Source organism: Scomber scombrus, chromosome 9 (assembly GCF_963691925.1).
Source record: "Scomber scombrus chromosome 9, fScoSco1.1, whole genome shotgun sequence".
Taxonomy (NCBI): Eukaryota; Metazoa; Chordata; class Actinopteri; order Scombriformes; family Scombridae; genus Scomber; species Scomber scombrus.
Genome location: NC_084978.1, coordinates 6,313,442 through 6,335,577, shown reverse-complemented (window position 1 = coordinate 6,335,577; position 22,136 = coordinate 6,313,442). Strand labels below are relative to the sequence as shown.

General features: G+C 41.1%; 1 protein-coding gene across 2 annotated transcripts in view; it reads left to right on the top strand.

Moving 5' to 3' along the window:
* Positions 1 to 22,136, top strand: part of afg2a (AFG2 AAA ATPase homolog A) — a 294,269-nt gene that overhangs the window by 192,178 nt on the left and 79,955 nt on the right. For both annotated transcript variants that reach the window (XM_062425345.1, XM_062425344.1), the window contains 4 exons: positions 6,498 to 6,652; positions 13,659 to 13,868; positions 17,649 to 17,702; positions 18,035 to 18,114. In XM_062425345.1, the coding sequence (XP_062281329.1) occupies positions 6,498 to 6,652; positions 13,659 to 13,868; positions 17,649 to 17,702; positions 18,035 to 18,114 (499 nt within the window). The remainder of the gene's footprint in view (positions 1 to 6,497; positions 6,653 to 13,658; positions 13,869 to 17,648; positions 17,703 to 18,034; positions 18,115 to 22,136) is intronic.

Genomic DNA, 22,136 nt, shown 5'->3' with positions numbered 1-22,136 from the left:
CTGCACTAGATCACTAAAATGATTTCCTCTCACACAACCACATAGGTGCTGATTTCTTCTGATCCTTTCTCACCCCCCCCCCCCCTCCACAAATGTTTCATTGACCCTGTTCCCAGCTCAGAGCAGATTATACAAAACAGCTTTTCATAATGAATCCCTCTAGGTGCTTTGTGTGGTATTGGCAGCTATCATGTGGTCTCGTGGAGCCTCATAGACTCTGGGCGTCTTTCTGTCGTCTTGTTGGCGTTCAACTGATCTCGGTGCTAGCAGATGACTCATTTCCACAGTCTAAACAGTGCAAATTGTGTGTGTGAGTGCACGTGTTTGTGTGAGTGTGTATGCGTGTGCATGCTTGTTTGGTTTGTGCCACATCCGGACACACTGTTTACAAGCCTCTCTAAACAGGGGAAGCCCACTGGAACAAAAAGGGCCAGTAAAATTGATTATGTGGAATAATAAACATACAACTCTGCATTGTGTCAGCTGAAAGCTTTTTGGTTACCCTGTTATTTGATGGCAAAGATCAGGCTCGATATTTAACATCCACTCTTTCAACTTAACTAAATGGCCTAAATGATTTACTCAGTAAATGTGCAAAGTGATTTGGTAAACACACGCTTAGTGAAAATCCCCCAAACCTAAATAGTCAGTACTTGAGCGGTTTTAATCCAAACTATTGATCTTCCCGGCCATCAAAGAGGTATACGGCAGGAAATGAGGCCCAGAGGTTACTCCTATGTGTAGGAACAAGCAGGAGCAGAGTTTCGTATGTTTGACATAAATTCTGCACTGGAAGACTAAATGGCCCAACCAGTGCTAAATGCTCGCTGATGTTTACAGCGGCAGCCTTGCCTTATAAAGCGCTTTTCCCAACTCGTTTGTCCTTTTAAAGACACTTCAGGAATTTCAGGACAGGTCACATAAATATCAGTCGGATCAGCATGTGAAGTTTATTTGAGGCCTCTGTTTATAAAATCCGGAAATGTGCTGCTTGTACTCCTTAACCCCGGCACTTACCTTTAGTCAGTGACAGCTGTGTGTGTGTGTGTGTGTCTGAGCGTGTGTATGTGTGTATGTGTGTGTGTGTGTGTGTGTCTGAGCGTGTGTATGTGTGTGTGTGTGTGTCTGAGCGTGTGTATGTGTGTGTCTGAGCGTGTGTGTGTGTGTGTGTGTGTGTGTGTGTGTGTGTGTGTGTGTGTGTGTGTGTGTGTGTGTGTGTGTGTGTGTGTCTCAGCGTGTGTCTGAGCGTGTGTCTGAGCATGTGTCTGTGTGTGTTATGTATCGTTTACTGTATGTGTGTGTATGTCTGCACACGTTTTCTGCATGTTCAGAGTGTGTGAGCACGTGTATTTGTCTTTGTTGTGTGTGTGTGTGTGTGTGTGTGTGTGTGTGTGTGTGTGTGTGTGTGTGTGTGTGTGTGTGTGTGTGTGTGTGTGTGTGTGTGTGTGTGTGTGTGTGTGTGTGTGTGTGTGTGTGTGTGTGTGTGTGTGTGTGTGTGCACTTAAAGAGCACATATTATTGCGGTGTTTCAGCTCCGGGAACAGATGTTGGGTATTGTAAATACAGGTGCAAAGAGTGCTCCGGAAGCCCCGACGAGTAATGAAAACGTTCCTGTGGTTTTGTAATGGTGTAATGCCCAAAGTATTTCACAATTCATCTGAGGACAGCGTCGCTGGAGAGCTGCGGCTTGAGGTTTTCTCGACGCACCGCTACACAATGCAACATATTACACAGCCCTCACTCTTCCCTGTTGAAATGTGGAATGCACTATTGAAGTGCAGATGGACTCCTTTTGACACACCTTCCTCATCACTCTGTGGGTGATGAGCTGCTGTCTCTGACAAAGAACCTCTGTGAGGAGTAGAAGTCTTCTACTCTTCTTCTGTGACTTTTAACCTCTGCACATATCCTACCTTGTTTTTTTCTTCCTCCTGAGTCTCAAATGATGAAGTCACATGCATGAAACCGACTTTTATTATGTTTTCATACATAACACAGCTGCACATTGCATATGATGTTTTGTACAGTGTCCCATTGTATTTTGAATAACAGTGGATAGAAAGGTGTTAGTGCGGATTATTGCGTGACTCATACTGGATTTTTGAGACCAGCGTCAATCCCTTAAATTAGAGGACAACTTTTTATAGCCCAACATAACTCTTCTCACAACACATAGACGTAGCAGGTAAAAGAGCTGCTTTGTTGTACCTTCTCTTCCTCTTGTGTTATTTTTCTATTAACAGAGTTCAGTGAGATTTCTGACTTTGACGTCGGAGTATCTGGAGAAAACAAGTAAGGTTTTAGAAATGCGTCAGGCTGACACATTCTGATTCATCAGAAAATGCTCGGATCAGCCCTGAACCCGATCCATAGGACCAGCTTGAGTTATCAGTCTTGCTGTTGAGCATTACTTCAACAGATGCTCAGATTTCAAATGTGCAGAATTATGGCTGTATGCTTTTGTGAAAGGCAACCACACAACTCCAGAAGGTTGCGTTTCAGCATTCGCCCCACACATGTCAATGATATAAAAGCTGATATATGGTCCACTGAGGCTTATTGAAACTTATTGTTGATATTTTCATCAAAGCCTGCAAATATCTGAGGATTCATGTGTTTGATAAAACATCTTGTTACTTGTGGTGTCATCACAGGTTCAAGTATCTGTTAGTATGATGTTTTGTATTCAGGCTCTTTTCACCACCAAAGGCACATTTGGTGCAAGGGTCAGCGGAGGTGATTCCTGAAGCGAGAGCCTTCATTTAAGGGGAAGAGGTCTTTTTAGACCCACATAATTAAGACCACCTCTGTTGAAAAACCACAAATAACTCATTCCAGGCCAGCCTCAACTCTGTGAAATTAGTTCTTCCCTCTCTTCCATACCTAGTTTGGGCCCTGGTGTGATGTTTTGCAAATGTGCATTCTTGTACATTTAGGGGGCCCCTTCTTCTCTCAATTCCCACTAGATCTCTGGCGAATACGAAGCATTCTGGAAAGGAGGAATGCAAAAAAGAAAGAACTAAGAAAATGAGTCCACATAAGGTTCAGATTAAATTGTGTTGTGTTCCCTCTTTTTTTCTTCTTTTTTTTTTCCTCCTCCCTTCCCATCGGATGTTTTCATAACTAAACCAAATGTGTGCTCGGAGTCAGCCAAGAGCAGTCAGGAGAGAGAATCCCTGAAGCAAAATGTTAAAGTCACATCGTTGAATCAAGTTTCCGCTGCCCTCCGGGCGTCCAGGCTTGACTGAAGCTCTGTGGCTTATGAACCCCATTTCCCCTCCGTTCAGGCTGTTTCTCTGCGAGGCTTGTCATTACTGCTGGCAAAGTGCTAGATTCACCGTAGACAGTTTGAGAAGATTCAGGGTGAAACATTTGTCAAACATTTGTCAGCTGCGTTTTTCAGTCAGCAGGGCTTGTATGCAGCTGTACTATTGACTATGCCCTTTAAACTAGCTGTCAGTCTGTATATAATACAAACAAATTCAACTCAACTTTAGGTCCTGGATCGAGGATCAGGATCCAGATATTAAACCTCAACAGAAATGCAGAGTTGCAACACTTAATGCTCCAAAACTCTTAAAAGTCTTCTGCATATAAAAGCCATAAAAGCAAAGTTTTGACCCTCAGAAAACATCATATCTCACCCTTGCATAATGCTATCAATGCAAAATGTTTTACTTATTGAACTGCATGTGTATTTCCACAAGTGGTTGTAGATTTAACTTTTTTCTCTTTTTAATTTGTATTATAGGAGTGTGTATTTAGATTTGTACATGTAGAAATGAGAAAACCCACTGAAAGCTCATTAATGGGTAGATGTATCTATGGATAATAAAAAGAAATAAATGGTTCTTCCCTTGTGGGCCTTCTTCAGCTGTTCACAAGTGTCTTTTATCTTTTAAAACAAGAACAAAAAACACAGCAGTTTTTCCCCTATTCCATCGTCCTCTCGGCACCGAAGGAGGCGGTGGCCTCCACCTTCACAGGGCAGGCAGCTGATGGTTTGGGGTTAGTGCATATGGTGTTGTGGCTGGTGCTCCTCATCTCCCTCCTCGCCCCAGCTTCCTTCCACATCCTGTCCTGTCCTGCCTAGTCCCTTCTACTTGGACCAGATGTTTTTGTGCAGTCTGAGCGGCGGCAGTCTGAAGCATTAACACAGATGAAGAGCTAAAGCGTCAGCCAGGTGGAATGATGTGGATGCTTAGACCTCTGGGGATCGAGAGCGAGGAGGAGGAGGGTGGGTGGACGGAGATAGAAAGTGAAAGAGCGAGAGAAAGACATCATGCACCGGGGAGCCTGGACTGGGGAACACATTGACCTCCGCTTGACGTGCTCATGGAAGACAAACCTACTTGCATTCATTGTGTTTCTTCATCTCTTCTTCTCTTCTCTTCCCCCCCTCTCTCACTCCCTCTCTGTCTCTCTCTGTCTGTCCCTCGCCTAGTCGGCCGGGTCCTGGAAAATATAAACAGGATGCAGTCTTGTCTGATCGTAAATCCCCTCTCGTCTGCTCCCTGGCCCCCAGCCCTGGACCACGTCCGTTCCCCTCCAGCCTTCGCCATCCCAACTCCCGCCCCAGCCCCCCCTTTAGCTCAGAAAAGGAAGCCAAGAGTTTATGTGTGTGTGTTTGTGTGATGTGTGCACATGTGCATTGGGAATGATTGTGTCTAATATACTGTTACCCTACTCTCGGGTTGAAAACGTGGTTGTGGGCCGGTTCTGTAACTACTAATCATTGCCCACGAGACCTGTCCTCCCACCTGTAGGGGTTAAATCCTCACAGCTGGATGCAAGCTGATGTACACATGGCTGCTTACACCTCAATTGTTTTCCCCTTTCTTACACATTCTTTTGTGTCTGTTTAGTAATGATTGAATGCAATATTGCAACCAGACTTACCTGTGGACCCTTTTACTCTCTATTGTGACTCAGAGGAAATTACAAGCAGTTGGTGCACTTGGCTCATGTTCTCACCGATCGTGCAGATGTTTGGAGACGTTTGCAGATTTATGAGCAACATATCAAGCATTTGATTAGATTTTGGAAACCCTCATTTAGGAACACCGCAACGTCTCCTTGAACAATACACAAATCTGAAAGATCATCCTCTTCAGTGTCACTGAGGAAGCACTCCTGAAAGAGGGCCTCAATCAATCTTCATTTCCCTTCCTGATAACAACTCAAGTGGTTGTTGAAACAAAATTCCTTTGACAGGAAGGTCACTGGTTTGAATCTGCATAGAACTGGAAGGAGAAAAAGAAGTCATGGGTATCTTTTTACCACCGTAAAACCCCATTTCAAAGACAAACATGTTATCTTCAGCTGGGGTTGCTATGGAGTCTAAAATGATGAATGCATGTTATATTTGACTGCTAACTGTAAGCTATGCATGCATCATATAGTTGCATGCACAGATGACTCATCCGAAAGTTTTTATGCACACAGGCACTTTGTGACTTTGTATTGAAAAAAATCTGCCTGCTCTGCCTTTCTACTGACAATACAGCTTCATGTACATTCAAGCCTGAGTATTGCCTCAATGTCAGTCTCCTAACACCCTGTATACTGAAAAATGAACATTACATATGTTTTTTTAAACCCTGGATCTGTAAAAATAAAGCCTTACTCTTTGCAAATCTATTAGTCTGATAAAGAAAGTGCTTGCATGTTTTATAACCTCTCCTGTAAATAAATATCTTCTTTTTCAGTGACTTCTCTTTGTTTGTTTTGTATGGCTGCACTCAGTCATCACCTCACCATTTGTCTGAGCTGACTGTGCCCAGAACCTTTTTAATTCAAATCAATTTCCTGTGACATCCTTTGCGAGGCGAAACAAAGGCTCAGTTTTGACACTGACACATCCGTGTTTGTTTTGCTGTCTTCTTTTTTGTTCAGAGGCTGAAGTCTCTGGAACCGAGGGTATTCAAACCTTAAGCGCTTCAATTACACTTCCCTTCCCTTCGGCCTACTCTCCTTTCTCCCCAATAATGCAGGCCCAATTATTTTCGCCATCAAAAGGGGAATTAGTGTTCATTTTGAGATGTGAGTTCACTAGGCGTGTATCACCACAGCGTGTACAAGCCTGAATGTTTTGAGTAAAAAGTTGGACTGGGTGCATGTGGGTTTGGGAAGAAAACCCTCAAGCCACAACTACACTAGCATTGCTTCTTTAGGCAAACAAACACCAGTTTCTTATCCCTCTTTATATTTAGGAGATATCTCAAATCACAGTCTTTAATCTTCAAAATGATTCACCTTCTCCCTCGTAGCATTTAGGCCTAAATGTCTTTAAAGACAGAAATTAAACTTGTTGTTTATGGACTTGGTTAAGACTGAACCCTTTTTTCCATCTCTTAAAGCTATGATATTGTTTCTTGGGAGTTGTAAATGTAATATTTTTGTGCTTGCTTGTCTTAAGCCTGAATGTTTTTATTCATCTTCATACAGCATAACTTCAAAATAAGAGAAATGTAACAGGTTAAACCCTCTTTCTGCAGGTTTGCATGCACTACGGCGAGCATTGGGAAGTGTCCACCAACCATTGGACCAGCAGCTGATGGGGACAGTGACCGTCACCTTCCAGGACCTCCAGTGGGCCATGTCTGCTGTGAAGCCCAGTGCCATGAGGGAGGTTGCTATCGATGTCCCCAAGGTACAGTAAGCTCTGTCTGTCACTGCTCACTCCTTTTCCTTAATTTGATCAGGAAAGCTGACTTTAAACTCTAAACATGAAGTCTAATGTCGATTAAAGAAAGACTGTCTCTTAATTGTATGAATGCAACTGTGCAGAATAGCAGCTGCAAGTTTTGTTTTTGTGTCTTACACTGCAAACTCTGCCTTGATACTTCCTGGGTCTTCAGAAAATACTACCCCTAGAACAGGAACATTTCTTTGCATTAGAAACTATGTTAGAGGATCTACATTTACTCTCTGGTTCCTCCATTTGAAATGCAGGTACGTATGGTTCTGAGTCCTAAAGATGGTTGCTGGTCGCCTGGAAAACTTATTGTGATAGCTACAAGTGTGAATGAAGGGGTGTCTGTATTTAGAGAGGTCAGGAAACAAAATAAAAGACTTAAACATGGAACATGTAAGATTTACAATCCTAGAAAATGACATATAAATCGTCGATCCTGCCAAAAAATGTGTCCTTCTATTGTGCTCAGATAGCCAACAGGAGTCAGTGAAGTGCAGCTGGACAGATGAAATAAGTAAAGAACACCTTGCTGGCTCAGACATCACAGAGTGCTTCTCAATAAAAGACAAATGCAACAGACAGGATGTGCAGACAAAATATGAAAGTGAAAAAATAAACAGACAGCAAGAGGCAAGCCTCAACAGGTGTGTCTTAAAAAAACGACAAGCGCAAAAAATGATAATCTTTATCTTCACCTTACAGAAGGTTTAAGTCTTAGAAATATTTCTCCATTTTATAAGAAAATGGATAAACCAATTAAGAGGAAAAAGATAAGAAAATGACCATTTTACAACACAAAAACACTGATATATGAAAACTCAAGGAGAGATCATGCATGAAAAAAAAGAAAGAAGAATCATTAAAAGACACATGTTCTCCAAAGACTCTCCCAGCACATGCCTGCCCGGTTTATAGCATCATCTTTAATGACACAATCTGTATTGGATCCTGTGTTTGTAATCAACATTAGTTATGTCTCAGTTGCACTCAACCTTGCAATGGCCCTGGTAGTAAGCCGACTGGTTTACATCATACAGTCTTGCTTCATTTAAAGCGCAGAACGAATTACCAAACAGCATCACTACTTGTCGCCACGAGGAAAAAACTAAAAGCTGCCGTAGCTCCCTTTTCTCCTCTAATACACATCCTGAAAATCCCTTAACTACATTTTGGACCACTGACCACTGAATCACCAGTACTTTTAAAGATGGGGTCAGGCTGAGAAAGAGTGGAAATGACCCCGTGGCTATTTTACCCTCCACTGAAATGAAGATGAATTGCTTTGCTTTCAGCGGATGGAGGGAAAAAGAGAGAGAACAAGGGAGGGAGGGAGGGAGGGGAGGGGAGGAGAGATGAGAGGACAGTGGTGAGACTCCAGGATGTTTTGGAGTTTGCATGTGCAAGACATAACGGACAGGAAGAGGGCTAACATCATCCTCCACCGGTAATTGAAAGCAGATCGGGTCGCTGACGGTTCCTGCCAGCAACCAAAAAGAAAAAAGAAAAAAAGAGAACGAGAGGAGGAGGAGAAGAAGAAGAAGAAGAAGAAACGTCCTTCCTATCCCTTCACCCTCCCCTCCCCTCCTCTCCCTCCCTCCCTTCTTCTCTCTGCTACACTCTGCACTGAGCTCACCCAGAGACGTTCAGTCCTTGCGGCCGGTTCCTGGAAACAAGAGAGAGGAGTGAGTTTGAGTTTGGAATTTTTTTTTTTTTTTTTATCCCCCTAGCGCAGCTCAGCTGAAAGGCCAGCCGCAGAGCCCCGGACTTGATTATATCCACATGAGTGCAAACATTTGTTTCTAATCCATTTTATATAAGAAACTTCCAGTGGTGCCGGATGAATACACGCCTCAAGTTCCTCGGAAACCTTCTCAAATCACGTATCTAGAGATTTCAGTTTTAAAGATTATGCTTCTCAATTTACATGTAAATACATTTAAAGTTCCTTCTTAATCCTTTGTTTATTTTGCGACAAGAGATTCTTCCTCTTTTTGACATCTTCTTGTTTACCCAGCATCTCTCTCTCTTTTTAAAAAAAAAATAATCGTCTTCCACCGTGCAGTCTGGATTTAATATTTTCATTTGGCAGCCGTATAACAAGCCCATTTATTCCTCCTTTTAAACTTACTCCTCGTCTCTCTTGAGTTTTTTTTTTTTTTTGTCTGAGAAGTCCCCCACACCCTCCTTTCAACCCCATCAAAGGGCCAAAGCCTGAGAGGCCGCTTGTAAAGTTCAGAAAACAACAGTAAAAGATAATAACTGGGTCCCGTACAAAAAGGAAGGGAGGGAATAAGAAGAAGAAGAAGGGGGGTAAAAACACAGTGCAGCGAGGTGTGAGTCAAAACATTGCCTTCTAATTCCACAGACGCTTCATTCATGACAAAAAGAAAGAAAAAAAAAAACACCTTGCAATTAATGTAAGTTTATATTGTTATGTCTTACAATGCCTCCATTAAGTCTGCTGGAAACAAATGCAACAAACAAGGGGAAGATGAGAGAGTGAAGTGTTGAGTTGTATATGCGCTTCCTTGCCGGAAAGAGGTGAGTGATTGATTTGCCTTCAGGTGATTTAACACGTCTCAGGATGTTGTTGGTAAACTCAGTTGCTGGAGGCCTGTAAAGCCCCAAAACCACAATCTGGTTTAGAGAGTATGGATAGATTGCAAGTCATTCTGAGCGTTTGATTTTATTTGTTTTCGGTGCCTGATGGGTGGGGTTTACCTAGAACCTCTCCATATGATACTGTCTACCATATATACCAAATTAAAATGTGTTTACCACCCACTCCTTCATACCAACATACCATCACATAAACACTGTTCACATACTAAGGTGTGGTAGACCTGACACATCGCATGTGTCAACCTTCACACAAGGCCTGTTAGACCCATTAGAAACCCATTATCAGTGGTCCTACATGTTATCGCCTGTTAAGTACAGACAATGCATTCTTTATATTAATGGTGACCATTTCCAAAGCACATAAGATCCACATAAGATACAGATTTCCTTCCTTATAGACTGCCAATACTTTTAATTGACTTCAGTCCAGTGTGAAAATCAACCTGCAGATTCCTGAAACTAGCTGGAGCCGGTAAGAATAAACAATTAGCCTACTTATTTTTAATTTTTTATGTTATTCTACAGTAATGCAGCTTTAATTATGGTAATTAAAACATTTTTTGTGGTACTTCCAATTAAACTTCAACTTCTGAGATTAAAAGTTGAATGCAGATCTACAACCTTTTTTAAATTAAGTTTGTTTGCTTTAATATTTGTCTTCTGGGTTTAATACTGCAGACATCATAGAGTACAACACAAAAGAGCACGTGAAAGCAATGCTGTGCAGATGCAAAGTTCAGATTCAGATAGAGTATCCTTGAATATTGCAACCACATCACTAAAAGTATGAACGTACCATAAAAAACCTTCTGATGATGTAGCATGTATAGACCATCCTCAACTCAAGGTCCACTTACTTGCTCTCTCTGGAGCTTCAGCCCTTTGAAACATCCTTCATCAACAGATTGAGTTTAGTTAGTTATATTTCCCCATTGGTTCACAGTTAAGATTGATCCCTCATTGTGTCATGTTGTATATTATATGTACTGGTGAAAGATTTGCACCTGTATTCTTCCAAAAACCAGTTTAAATCAGGTTCCAAAGTTATTTTAATATAATATCGTGAAACTTATCGTAGATTAGTTTGTCCTCATGAATACCACTGTCCCATAACTTCAACCACTAAACCACTTCTGTTTCAAACCCTTTCTCTGCTTCTTTGCTTTTCTTCATTCTCCGTCTGTCTCTTCACCCATCTTTCTCTCAGTCACTTGTTCTCGTCATTTCTCTCTCTGTGAGCCTGTTTTGCTGTTGCTTTTATCTCACTCTGCTCTTTATTTCATTTCATTCCTCTCTGGCCATCCGAAAGAGTGTTCTGGTTCGTTCACCTGCTTCAAACCTATCTCTGCAACACTCCTCTCTCTTTTCTCTCTCTCTTCTCCCTCCGTCCCATCTCCCCTCCATCCGCCCTTTCCTCTCTCTCGCTCGGCGCTGTCCATAAATTGTTCGGTATTTACAGTATGTGGCCAGACGCCAGGTTTCCATTAGGTGCTTCGTTCCCCGGAGACGGCGCCGGTGGCCTGGGATGTGTTACCTCTGAATGGAGAGCAGCGGGAGGGGAATGGGGGGGGGGTGGTGAGCATAAGAGAGAGAGAGAGAGAGGGGAAGGGGGGGGGGGTGAGCATGAGAGAGAGAGAGAGAGAGAGAGAGAGAGAGAGAGAGAGAGAGAGAGAGAGAGAGAGAGAGAGAGAGAGAGAGAGAGAAGGAAGTCAAGAAGAGGGGAAGAGAGATAGAGAGAGAGAGACGAGGAGCAGTATTTAAGGGAGAGAGCAAGAGATGGTGCGATAGTGAAAGGGCAAAGTGAGAGAGGTAAGTAAGGCAGTGAAGTAGAGATAAGATATGTAACAAACAAAAACATGGGGGTAAAAGAAGTTAGATGAACACTATCTTTACTTGTAATTACCGTAAGTAACCAGGTTGCTGTTTGCTCTATGCAGTAATCTGATTAAGTCTGAAATAAAGGATTATTTTTATTACAATTATCATCATTTAGTCTAAAAAATATCAGAAAAAAGTTGCCCACTCACAAAGTTCCCAGGGCCCAAGGTAACGTCTTCAACACAAACCAAAATATATTCAACTGACAATCATACAGAATAGAGAAAAACAGCTAAATTGAGATGCTCCAACCAACAAATGTTTGACTTTAAACAAACTTGTATTATTAATAATATAATGATATAATAGATATGAATTAGTTGTTGAACCACAGCTAGATTTGTCCTGCATAAAGGTGATGTCTGCATGCAACCAGGCGTCTAATCAGACAGGGAAAGTACCAATGTGACAGCAGAGCGGTGGAATGAAAGTGAAGATCATTACGTGCAATGATGCATTTTAATACTGAAAATGATTTAATCTGAAATTCAATAAAACAGAAACTAACACTAAGTAGAATCTGTAAGTAGAGCTGCAACAATCATTCAATTAAACAATTCGTGGATTGAAAGAAATCAAATTGCCAACTACTTTTGATGGTTCTTTGTTCTCAAATGTGAGAATTTGCATTTTTTTAGTACATTTAATAGTTTTGGGTTATAGACTGATGATTGGAATAAAAACAAGACATTCAGTGGCATCACTTTGTGCTGTAGCAGATTGTGAGGAGCATTTTTCATTGCAGTCAGATGGTAGAATTCATAATAAAAAATAATCATTATTGCAACCATATCTGTACATCTACTGTATATTAGTCAGATTCAACATCTTAACTGGCCTCTATATGACTTCTGCATGAACTTTAAATACAGATTTTACAATGACCAGATTACTGCAATGCATGCAAAGGCATGATGGTCTGATTTCCTGTGCAACCTGATTCCCAGTTTGTCAGTTGTCTGGCTTCTTGTGTCCATGTAAATATACTCAACAGAAGGGCCAAGTGAGAGAAGAAAGAAAAGTGAAGTAGATAGAGATAGCACAGACAAGAAACAGAAAGACAGGGTGAAAGAAAAGGTCAGAAGGTAGATTAACAAAAAAAAAGATAGAGATGCCGTGCAGGAAAAAAGAAAGAAAGATGGGGAGATGCAGAGGAGGAGAAAGAAGGGTTTGATTGGAACGGAGCTGAAAAAAGTACGGAAGGGAGGGAAGAAAGGATGGGTAATGAAGAAAGAGTCAGGGAGGATGAGAGTGAGGTTTGAAAGGTTTTGGATGAGGGTTTTTTCCTTTCTTATCTGCTTTATCTCCTCCGGTTGTTCACTGCCGGACTCCCTCCCTCTCTCTCTCCTTCCATCTGTCAGACAGACAGCTGTTGGGCGACTCCCTCTGTTGTTGTTCATTTCATCCAGAGTCTCCTGATTCAACCCGAGCCCCTCCGTTCCTCCATCCCCTTCCAAATATGCTTTTATATTTCATTCTGCTCTCTCTCTCCCCCCACAGCTCTTGTCATTAGTCTGGAAGAACACGCAGTTCTTCGCAAATTTACTCAAAAACTTTCAGAAAGTTAAAAAGGTCTTCTGTGTAGGTTACATGAGAACATCCGTGACATCAGCATGCAATCAGAGGTTGTTTGGTCTGTTGCATTTATTGTTGGCGATGCGTTTTGCATTTGAGCTGCCACAGCTTAGAGCTGTATGAAACTTCAGAGGAACTAGAGTGGACCCGTGTTGACCATTTATTAGATTTTGGCCACTCAACTGTTGTCCATCTCTCTAGAGTAATACATATGATGCAGCTTGTTTCATTGCATGTTATTGTTTGATTGATGAATAACACCGAGCTTGACGCAGTTTAAATCAATTTGATTTACGACTTATTTTCCTTCTTGTACAACTAAATCATCTTCCACTTCCTCTACTACTTCCAGTTCTTTTAATTTAATTCCTCACTGTTACTTTTTTTCCCTTGTGCTTCTTCCTTCATCCTTTACTTTTATATTATTATTCTTAGCCAGTCTGTCTATATACATGAAAGTCAAAGTGCTGTCTCATAAATACTGAATACGTGTCATTACTCATGCATGAAAAAACAATCAAATTCCAATATATATTGAATATTAAGACAAAAAAATTGTGATCAGCAGCTTCAGTCAAACATAACTGGAGTTAAATTGGCCATAAGAAGCCCATTTTGGTTAAATTAATGTATTCTGTGTGGCAAACACTTCCTGTATGTTAAATGAAATACTGAGGTTTATGAGATATTGAATTGACTCAGTATTGGTGGGAAAAAGGAAGATCAAAGGGTCTTTAGAGGGAATCTGTCTTTCATATCTTATATTTTGACCAGTACGGTAATGTAATTGTAAAGAGAGAGAAGAAAAATAAAAGATTTCTGTTCTTTCGCTTATTAAAAAACATAGCTCTCAGTCTCCTGATTTTATTCTCATCCATCCTTCCAGGTCCGCTGGTCAGACGTAGGCGGGATGGAGGAAGTGAAGCTGAAACTGAAGCAGGCTGTGGAGTGGCCTCTCAGGCACCCCGAGGCCTTCACACGCATGGGGATCCAGCCACCTAAAGGAGTCCTGCTCTACGGACCCCCAGGCTGCTCTAAAACCATGATAGCCAAGGCCCTCGCCAATGAAAGTGGGCTCAACTTCCTTGCTGTCAAAGTGAGTTTTCATTGACTCATAATCCCAATTTTTTTTCAGAGTGGCATCTTTTGTTTTCTTTGTCTAGACACGATTTTAAAAATAATTCATTTTTTATGGGTTGTAGTAGAGGATGAGTTCAAATCAAAGAAATATCTGGAAACAAGGTTGTTTTCTTCCCAACTTTGATAAATAAATATGATCAAATAATGCATTACAGCTGTGCCTGTTCATATCATACTCTGGTTGAGTGATCTGCCAAAAACTACATGAGACTGAAAAAAATGAGCAAATGGAGCTGTTCCAAAACCTCCCTCAACTAAACAAGATAAGACTTCAACTTACTTATATTTTTTAGGTTCACTGATTGCGAACATTCTGTAAGTAAGTTTTCTGAAGTGATGCCATCATCTTCATCATTGATGATCTGACTGATTCAATCTCATCTCACTGTTAAGGCTGTTTTAGCTCAAGTTTTAACTCACATAATCAATAACCATGTGACCAAAAGAAAGTTAGCAGGATAAATGTAGTATCTTTGGAAACACCTCTGTGTAACAGCTGGCTAATTGATGTGTCAGTGGGTTTGAAGAGTTTAATAACTATTTAGCATGTTAACACATATCAAAACCAAATTAAAATCACTCACATCACCCACGCAGTGTATCCGATGTGTCAGAGTGCGAGCGGATATGTTTCCCCGATGACCCGAGGGGGCGGTCTCACTGCCCGACTTCCTCTGCAGAGAGCTTCCTTGTCTGACCCTTGACCCTTTGTTTGTCCCCTCTCATTCATCACCCCATCCTCTCCGCCACCCCCCCACTGTCACCCTCGCCTCCGCCCGTCGAAAACCGGCCGACGGAGATTGATTGATCATCTCGTTGAATTGTCGATCGGTGAATATTTTCAAAGCTGTTGCCATGTGAGACAGAACGCTGCGACAGAAGCTCTCAACTGGCTTCATTAAGCCAGCGGGAAATGTCTGTGTGACTTTCAAGCCTACTTTTTGTTCTTATTTAGCTTTATAATGGGGTTAGATGCACAGGGTCAAAGGTTCTTCAGCCTCCAATTACATCTCCACTTTATTCTCGTGCAGATCAACTTTTGATTAACCATCAATTTCTAAATTCCTTGGGAAATAAATTGAATGCAGCTGTATTTAATCCTATATGGTGAAGTCTTAATACGAACGACAATTAGATTAACACATTTTATCATTAACAGGATGAGCTCCTTTTGAAGCATCATCACATTTTCAATCAGGTCCTGAGAAGACCTTACATTTCACAGATGCATGTACACTGGCTGTATTAGATTTCACTTTTTACAAAGGTGACACAAAAGAGTTGTACTGTAATCTCACGCAGCAGTTTTTAAGTCATCAGGAAGAGTATCTGCTCAATGAAAAGGTTAAAAAACATCCTGTCCCTCCTGCTGAAAGCCTGCTCTCCAGCATCTGCAATAACAGTATCAGGTTTTTCCAGTGCAGCGGTTGCTTTGACATAGATACGTTATCCAGATTTAAATGTGGATACTTTAAGGCTCAGCCTGTTTCCTCTGTGTGAAAAAGCCCTATTATCATCTTGTCAATTTCAGTTTCCTCCCACTGCAGCCACTCAGACACACTCACATCCGCAGATGCATACGTGCACACAAACACACACACACACATACACAGCTCGTATCTCTACAGTGTCAGTGGTTTTAAACTCACCATGTCCGGCCCTTGGCTCTGCCATAGAGAGGAACCTGGGATTAATGAGTCAACCTCCACACTTACTGCGGGAGACAAAAGGGCTGGGAGTTAAGTGTCGTCTCCTCCGTCAGCCCAGAGGTGTTGAAAGGGTGGATTGCAGAGGGAGGAAGTTCTTTTGAGGGCTGAGTGGATGTTTATCTGCTTCTGAGCGAGGGAGAAGAAGAGGGGAAGAAAGGTCTGGAAAGTTAGAAGACGACCCTAGTAATTGGAGAGAACTAGTTGTGCAAGTAGTGGTGGAGTGGTAGGTGTTTATGGCAATATTTGTAGTAGAACACTACAACCATGCTAGGTGGCTAATTTGAAAGAATCAGTATACCTGTGAAAATGATGTGCATCCAAAGTTGCACTTTCAGGTGGATGTTTCCAGTTTTTGATCCACAAACATCCCAAACTACAGGAAGTGCAAAATCTCTTTTTCCTGTTTGGGTCAGCAGATACCATAAGCATGAATACACAATACTGACCTGTATTGTGTCATTAACTACATTAACGTTTACAAAGAATAGTCGCAGAGAAAGTCAGAGAGATACTTCATCATTTTTGAAAAGCTTACATTTTCCTCTCTACACCAACATGCATTTTCAGATTCATCTACTCTGGAGAGAACTATTGAAAAGTTAGTTAAAACTGTTTCAGTATGGACTCAATTTAGCTAGCTTAGTGCGCATGTAGTCTTCTATAATACAAGCAGCATAGTCAAAGCAGCACATAAGCAGGGCAGCAACAGCAGCTTCAGTTCTCCGTCAGTCTCTACACAGGAAGAGTTGAGGAGCAGTGCTGAGTGGAGGTCACCTGCATTTTGGCAGCGCTCACAGTCCAATTCGCAGTTACTTCACTTATGCATGTAAAAAGGAAGCCAATACCCTTGAAGTGTTAAAATATATTTAGTGATGTCAAAGTGCAAGTGAAACACAAGCTGTTCTGCAGTAATATTGGCAACTACTGTATAATGATTAAATCAAAAGTGTCTGAAGTATATCCTGTATAGAGAGGCCTGTAGTAGAGCTACAATTGCAGAAATTATATATTATAACTAGTGAGGCTGGCGGTATATTCCAGTCACTCATGAAACACTGTTTCACATTTGCACGTGATAGTGTTTTAAGTTCATAGTGAACACAGCTGTACACAAACTAAATCCGGTACTTCATTTAGGTTACAAACCTACGATTTTGCTTCTGATAACATCTAACAATTGGATTTATTTGATTTGCAGCAGCAGCAGCAGTAGTAATAGCAACAATGTTAGTAGCAGTAGAAGTACTGCAGTTTGTTGACATAGCGGGGACAGCTGTAGAGGACAGGGCTGCTTTAGTGACTGCACTGAGAAATGTCTTTGCCAACTGAAACGCAGATGTTGAATATAAACACAAACCAGTATATAATGGACTGTGAACACTGAAACAGTACTGGGAAACTATTCTACACACATGCATCATCGGTGTTGGGGAGTAACTAGCTACATGTAACTATGTTACTTAATTTAATTAAAATAAATGTTTTTGATTCTTGGAAAACAATATATTTTTAATATTTTGTAAATAAATCATGACATGGGCTTAAATTGTGTTACAGTACCAGTTAAGCCCATGCCAGACTTTTCACTTTTTTCATAAAATGTCTTTATTTTATATTCCAAAATTTACATGAACTGATGAATACATTTTCAATGCTTTATAAGAAATGATCTCCCTTATAAATCATCAATATTCATGAAAAACACCTGAACTTAGATTTTGGTGCTTAATGGGTAAACTTACCCTAACAGCTGAAAACATTTGTTAGAAAAAGTAATCAAATGTAATAAGTTACATTACTCTGATTAAGTAATTGAAATAGTTACATTACTTATTACATTTTAAATAGACTAACTAGTAATCTGTAACCTATTACATTTCCAAAGTAACCTTTTCAACCCTGCACGTCATGTTGCACTTTATCTTGATTTTGAATTAATAAAGCGTACTACATAAACATTTCAGGTTGTCGTCATGTCAGATTACAGACCACATTTTAAACTTATATACCGTTTTCATTTTTTACAGGGGCCAGAATTACTGAACAAGTATGTTGGAGAGTCTGAAAGAGCCGTGAGAGAGGTATGTGCATTAAACTTCCCATAGCTGTTTATAACAATGAATAGTTTAAAGGGATTTATTATTATTGTAATTATCTTAATGGAAATCTATACAAGCTGACATTCTTTTCAAGAGCACTTCCTCCCTACCCAACAGAAAATGGTGGTTGTTCTCTGCCTATTTTTAGTTGTTTACGTAATGAACAGATGAGCTGAGATGGAATTTACGACATTAACAAGTGCTGTATTTCCTGTGTATGTTTGTGCACTCTGCCAGCTGACAACGATTCATCGCACACCGCTTAAGATTTGTCCTGTTTTCCTCTCGTCCATTGTTGCTGACGCTGCTTGCAGGTGTTTCGGAAGGCGAGGGCCGTCTCTCCCGCCATCGTCTTCTTTGATGAGATTGACGCTCTCGCCAGTGAGAGAGGAAGGTACAGTGTGTTACTCTTCTTAATGGCATTGAAAGAAGGCTACACTTAGAAATAAAAATAGATGCTGGGACACTGCACAATTAAAGGGTTACTGCCCACATGAGGCAATATGTATTTCCTCACGTGTGGGTAATTGTTCACTGTTCACCATTGCTACTGTCCTATGCTTACTGTCCTATTTTCAGCTATGTGGTCATTCATTGTCCAGTGATGACAAATGCATAGTCATTGCTGCGGCCTGCTTTAATTTACTGCCCCTAGATGGTGTCCCAGCATGCCTCACAAAGATTCACTTATGAATGGACGGTGCAAACATGCCAAAAAGTCTGCATGACTGCACTATCAAAGCTGACCACTCGGTTCCCATGGTGTCCTCTTGGACTTTTGCGGCTTTTTTTGCTACCAGCGAACACAGAGCACAGTCTTGTCCGGAGGCGCTTTAGTGGGATGGCACTGGGAACATCTGTGGCTTAAAGGAAAGAGGACGGGGGGGCGGACAGAGGACATAGACCGGAGGCGCACAAACACTTCATTGTGCCCTTCCACGGCAGATGGGGAAGGCCAAATATGCAGCATGTTTCCTGGTAAACCCGTTGATGAAACTAAATGTTGTAGGAAGGAGCACAGAAAGGCCATTGGGCTGGCCTTGTAAGCATTTCACTGTTGGCCTTTGGTCTGATGCTTCAAATTCAACACAGTGGAGAACATTAAACACATTTTGGACCTTTGGATTTGTTAAACTTTCCTTGATCATTAAATGACAGTGTGTAATGCGAAAAGCAACTTTAATTCGGGGACAAACTTACAAAAATGATCACCTAATCGTGAACTTTCCCCTCTTTTTTTAGCACATTATTTCGTAATAATGTGAGCTGAATCAAATTGTCTTTTCCTATTCGAGAGAAAGAAAAATACTATTGAATGAACTCTCTAAATTAAAGAATCAAATTGCATCCAATTGCTCTTAAACCAAGTGACTCACACCATCCAGCAGCAACTTTTTTTTAATACCTGGCCTCAGTTCCATTTCCTCAGTTTGATAGATAGGGTGTTTTGGTGTTCTTTTTGGAATCTTAAACCATATTTATTTGGGCGGCTATTTCTCTCCCCGTCTATCTCATTAAATCTTTTTCACTATTAAGCCTCATAAGCCAAGCCAGGCCGGATATTTTTCTAAAATGTTTTTGAAGGAACATGGAGCACATTTTTTTGTACTTTAATGTTCAGTGTAGTCTTGACTCTATAGCAGCTGACATATTTCCTTAGCTTTACTTTATTTATACAATTTAAACCTACAGGGACAGTGCACATTAATAGACATCACTGTAAATGTGCCAGTGTAGCCACCTTGGGTAATATTTTAACTGCAGTCCCTGGGCTGATGTAAAGACAGCTACAAAAGACATAAAATGCATTAAAACAGAAACATCAATACTGTACTGTAGAGTATAATCACAAACTTGATTGTCTTATAACCATTAATATGTGTCGCAGTCCTTCTCATAGGTATTATACAGTCCCCTCTTGCCACAGACCTAGTGTGTCTTGGTTTGAGTGTTTGACAATGTTTCCATTTTAATTTGTGTTTTAAATGTAATTCTTACACAAAGATATATGAAATCAGACATCACTGTCAGCTCTTCTCCTGCAACATAAACATTATGTGATATTGTCTCTTGATTTCTTAGTGAAGAACATACAAACTGTTTCCTTTATGTTAAGTGAAGACATGAGTTATTAAGCCACTGTGTGACATGAGCTATCACTACTGAGAGCTTACCTGCAGCTTGCTGTTTGCATGTACATAAATGACAGTATCATCTGCGTGCATTTGGATCTCAGACTCATTGCATACTGTGGGAAGATCATTTATGTGAGGATTAAACAACACGGGGCCCCAAATTGATCCCTGTGGTACACCGATATCACTACTAAGGGCTGATGACAGCTCACCATTTATCTTGACCCTCTGTGCTCTGTCTTCCAGATGGGACTGCATCCACTTCATAGCATTAGTGGAGAAGTTTGACATTGAAAGCTTTGTCAGTAGTAAAACATGATCCACAGTGTCAAAAGCTTTCTTTAGATCAAAGAATATGACCCCAACAAATCACCCCCTCATCTAGTTTAGATTTTATATTCTCCAGATGATATGGAAATGAGAGAGATTCTCCAAGAGAAAGCAGTTAGCAGTTTTCATTGAATTTCTAGCTCTCATACCAAACTGCATGGGACGCAGTCTGAAAGAGCTGTTGTTAAGGTTGTTCTGCTACATATCTTTAAATTAACTTCGACACAATCGGCACTGTGCTAATTGGCCTGTAATTGCATACTTCTGAGTGACCGTGGGTTTCGTAAGTAGACCTTATTATAGCTGTCTTCCATGCTCTTGCAAAGACCCCTTCATTAATGGATCTGTTGATAGCATTTATTAATGGACCAGACAAACATCCATTAAACATTTTCAGGAACACTGTGTCCAGTCCATACAGATCTTTGGCTTTGGAATTCTTTTGGGAGTTCATAATCATTCTTACTTTTGTTTCAGAAATGTCTTTAATCTTTCACAGTATGATTGAGCGTCCCCTTGCTTAACTTGAATACTCAATTTTGGAAATGTACTCAGTAAGAGCTGACTCTGTCGTTCCAGCCCAGCTGCAGCCAACATTCATAATAATGCAGTGCGGCGCGAGATTTTGTCAGCTCGCAGGACGGACGTGAGGCTGGACCAGCGCCTCAAAGCCACTTGCCATTTTAAAAATGCACTTAGCTCTAATCTATAGAGGTTATTTATTGGTCTTCACTTCCTGCCATGTTTAATCAATGAAGTGGCTCATGCACGTCGGCAAAAATTCAAAACTGTTGACACAACCAGACAGCCTCCGCCACACACCGTATGCGTGTGTGTGTGCTCCCCCCCCGCCCCCCTCTTTCAGGGCAGGAGATGAGAAGCACCTGTAAATCTGTCAGCCTACCTGCCACGAGTCCAAACTAGTGGAATGAAACGAAGAAGACAGGAAGAGAGGCGAAATAGGGGAGATAAAAACAGACGAAGAACATTAGATGGAGGCAAAGATTGACAGACGAGAAAAGAAAAAATCAAGATAGACTGAATTGAAAATAAACTCACGGCAGACTTGATAGAAAACGTAGAAAAAAAGGAATGTAGTTAGAAAAATGAAGGTTCATGACTGAAGTGAGTGAAATGTGTTTTAATGGATGGCCCCCCTTTTCTTTTTCACTCAACCCCTATTTCCCCATTTTCTTTCTTCCCCCTTTTTACTATAGTATTTCTCTCACATCCTCTTTCCCCCTTTCATCCTTCACTCTATTGCTCATTCACGCACTCCCTCTCACCCCAATTCCTGTCACCACCTTTATTTTTTCTCTCTATCTCCACATCCTATTCTTTCACCTCATCATTCTGTCGCTCATACCCTTTTTCGTCCTCTCTGCTCTCCCTCTTTTACTAATCCTTCCTTCCCTCCATCCCATCCTCCTGCTGTCTCTCCTCACTCAAAGTTTTTTTTTTTCTCTCTCTCTCTCTCATTCTCTCTCTCTCTCTCTCTCTCTCTCTCTCTCTCTCTCTCTCTCTCTTTCTCTCGTTCTCTCTCCCTTCATATCTCAGTGACAGAGCTCCTTTGTGTTCCTCTGCGGCCTTGTCTCTGCTAATGACGTCTGGCACTTCCGCTGGCCCTGTCAACAGAGACTGTGTGTGTTTGAGCTGGGAAGGGTGGCTGTCTGCACTGCGCTGTGGAAAATAACCACCTTGTAATGCAGTGTCTAATACAGCGATGGGTTTCTTAAAGGATAAGCCTGCCGATATTCTCGATTTTAATTACTGTTAGCAAATTCCTTGAAACCAAAACTAAATATAAATTGTATCTGTGGAGCCCAATCCTGGCATATCTTCTTCTTCTGTGCCACAAAGTTCTGTTATTGACCAAAAACTATTAAATACATATCAATAAGCCACACCGCTGCATTGGCTGTAATAGCACTTCATTATAACCAACAAGGGC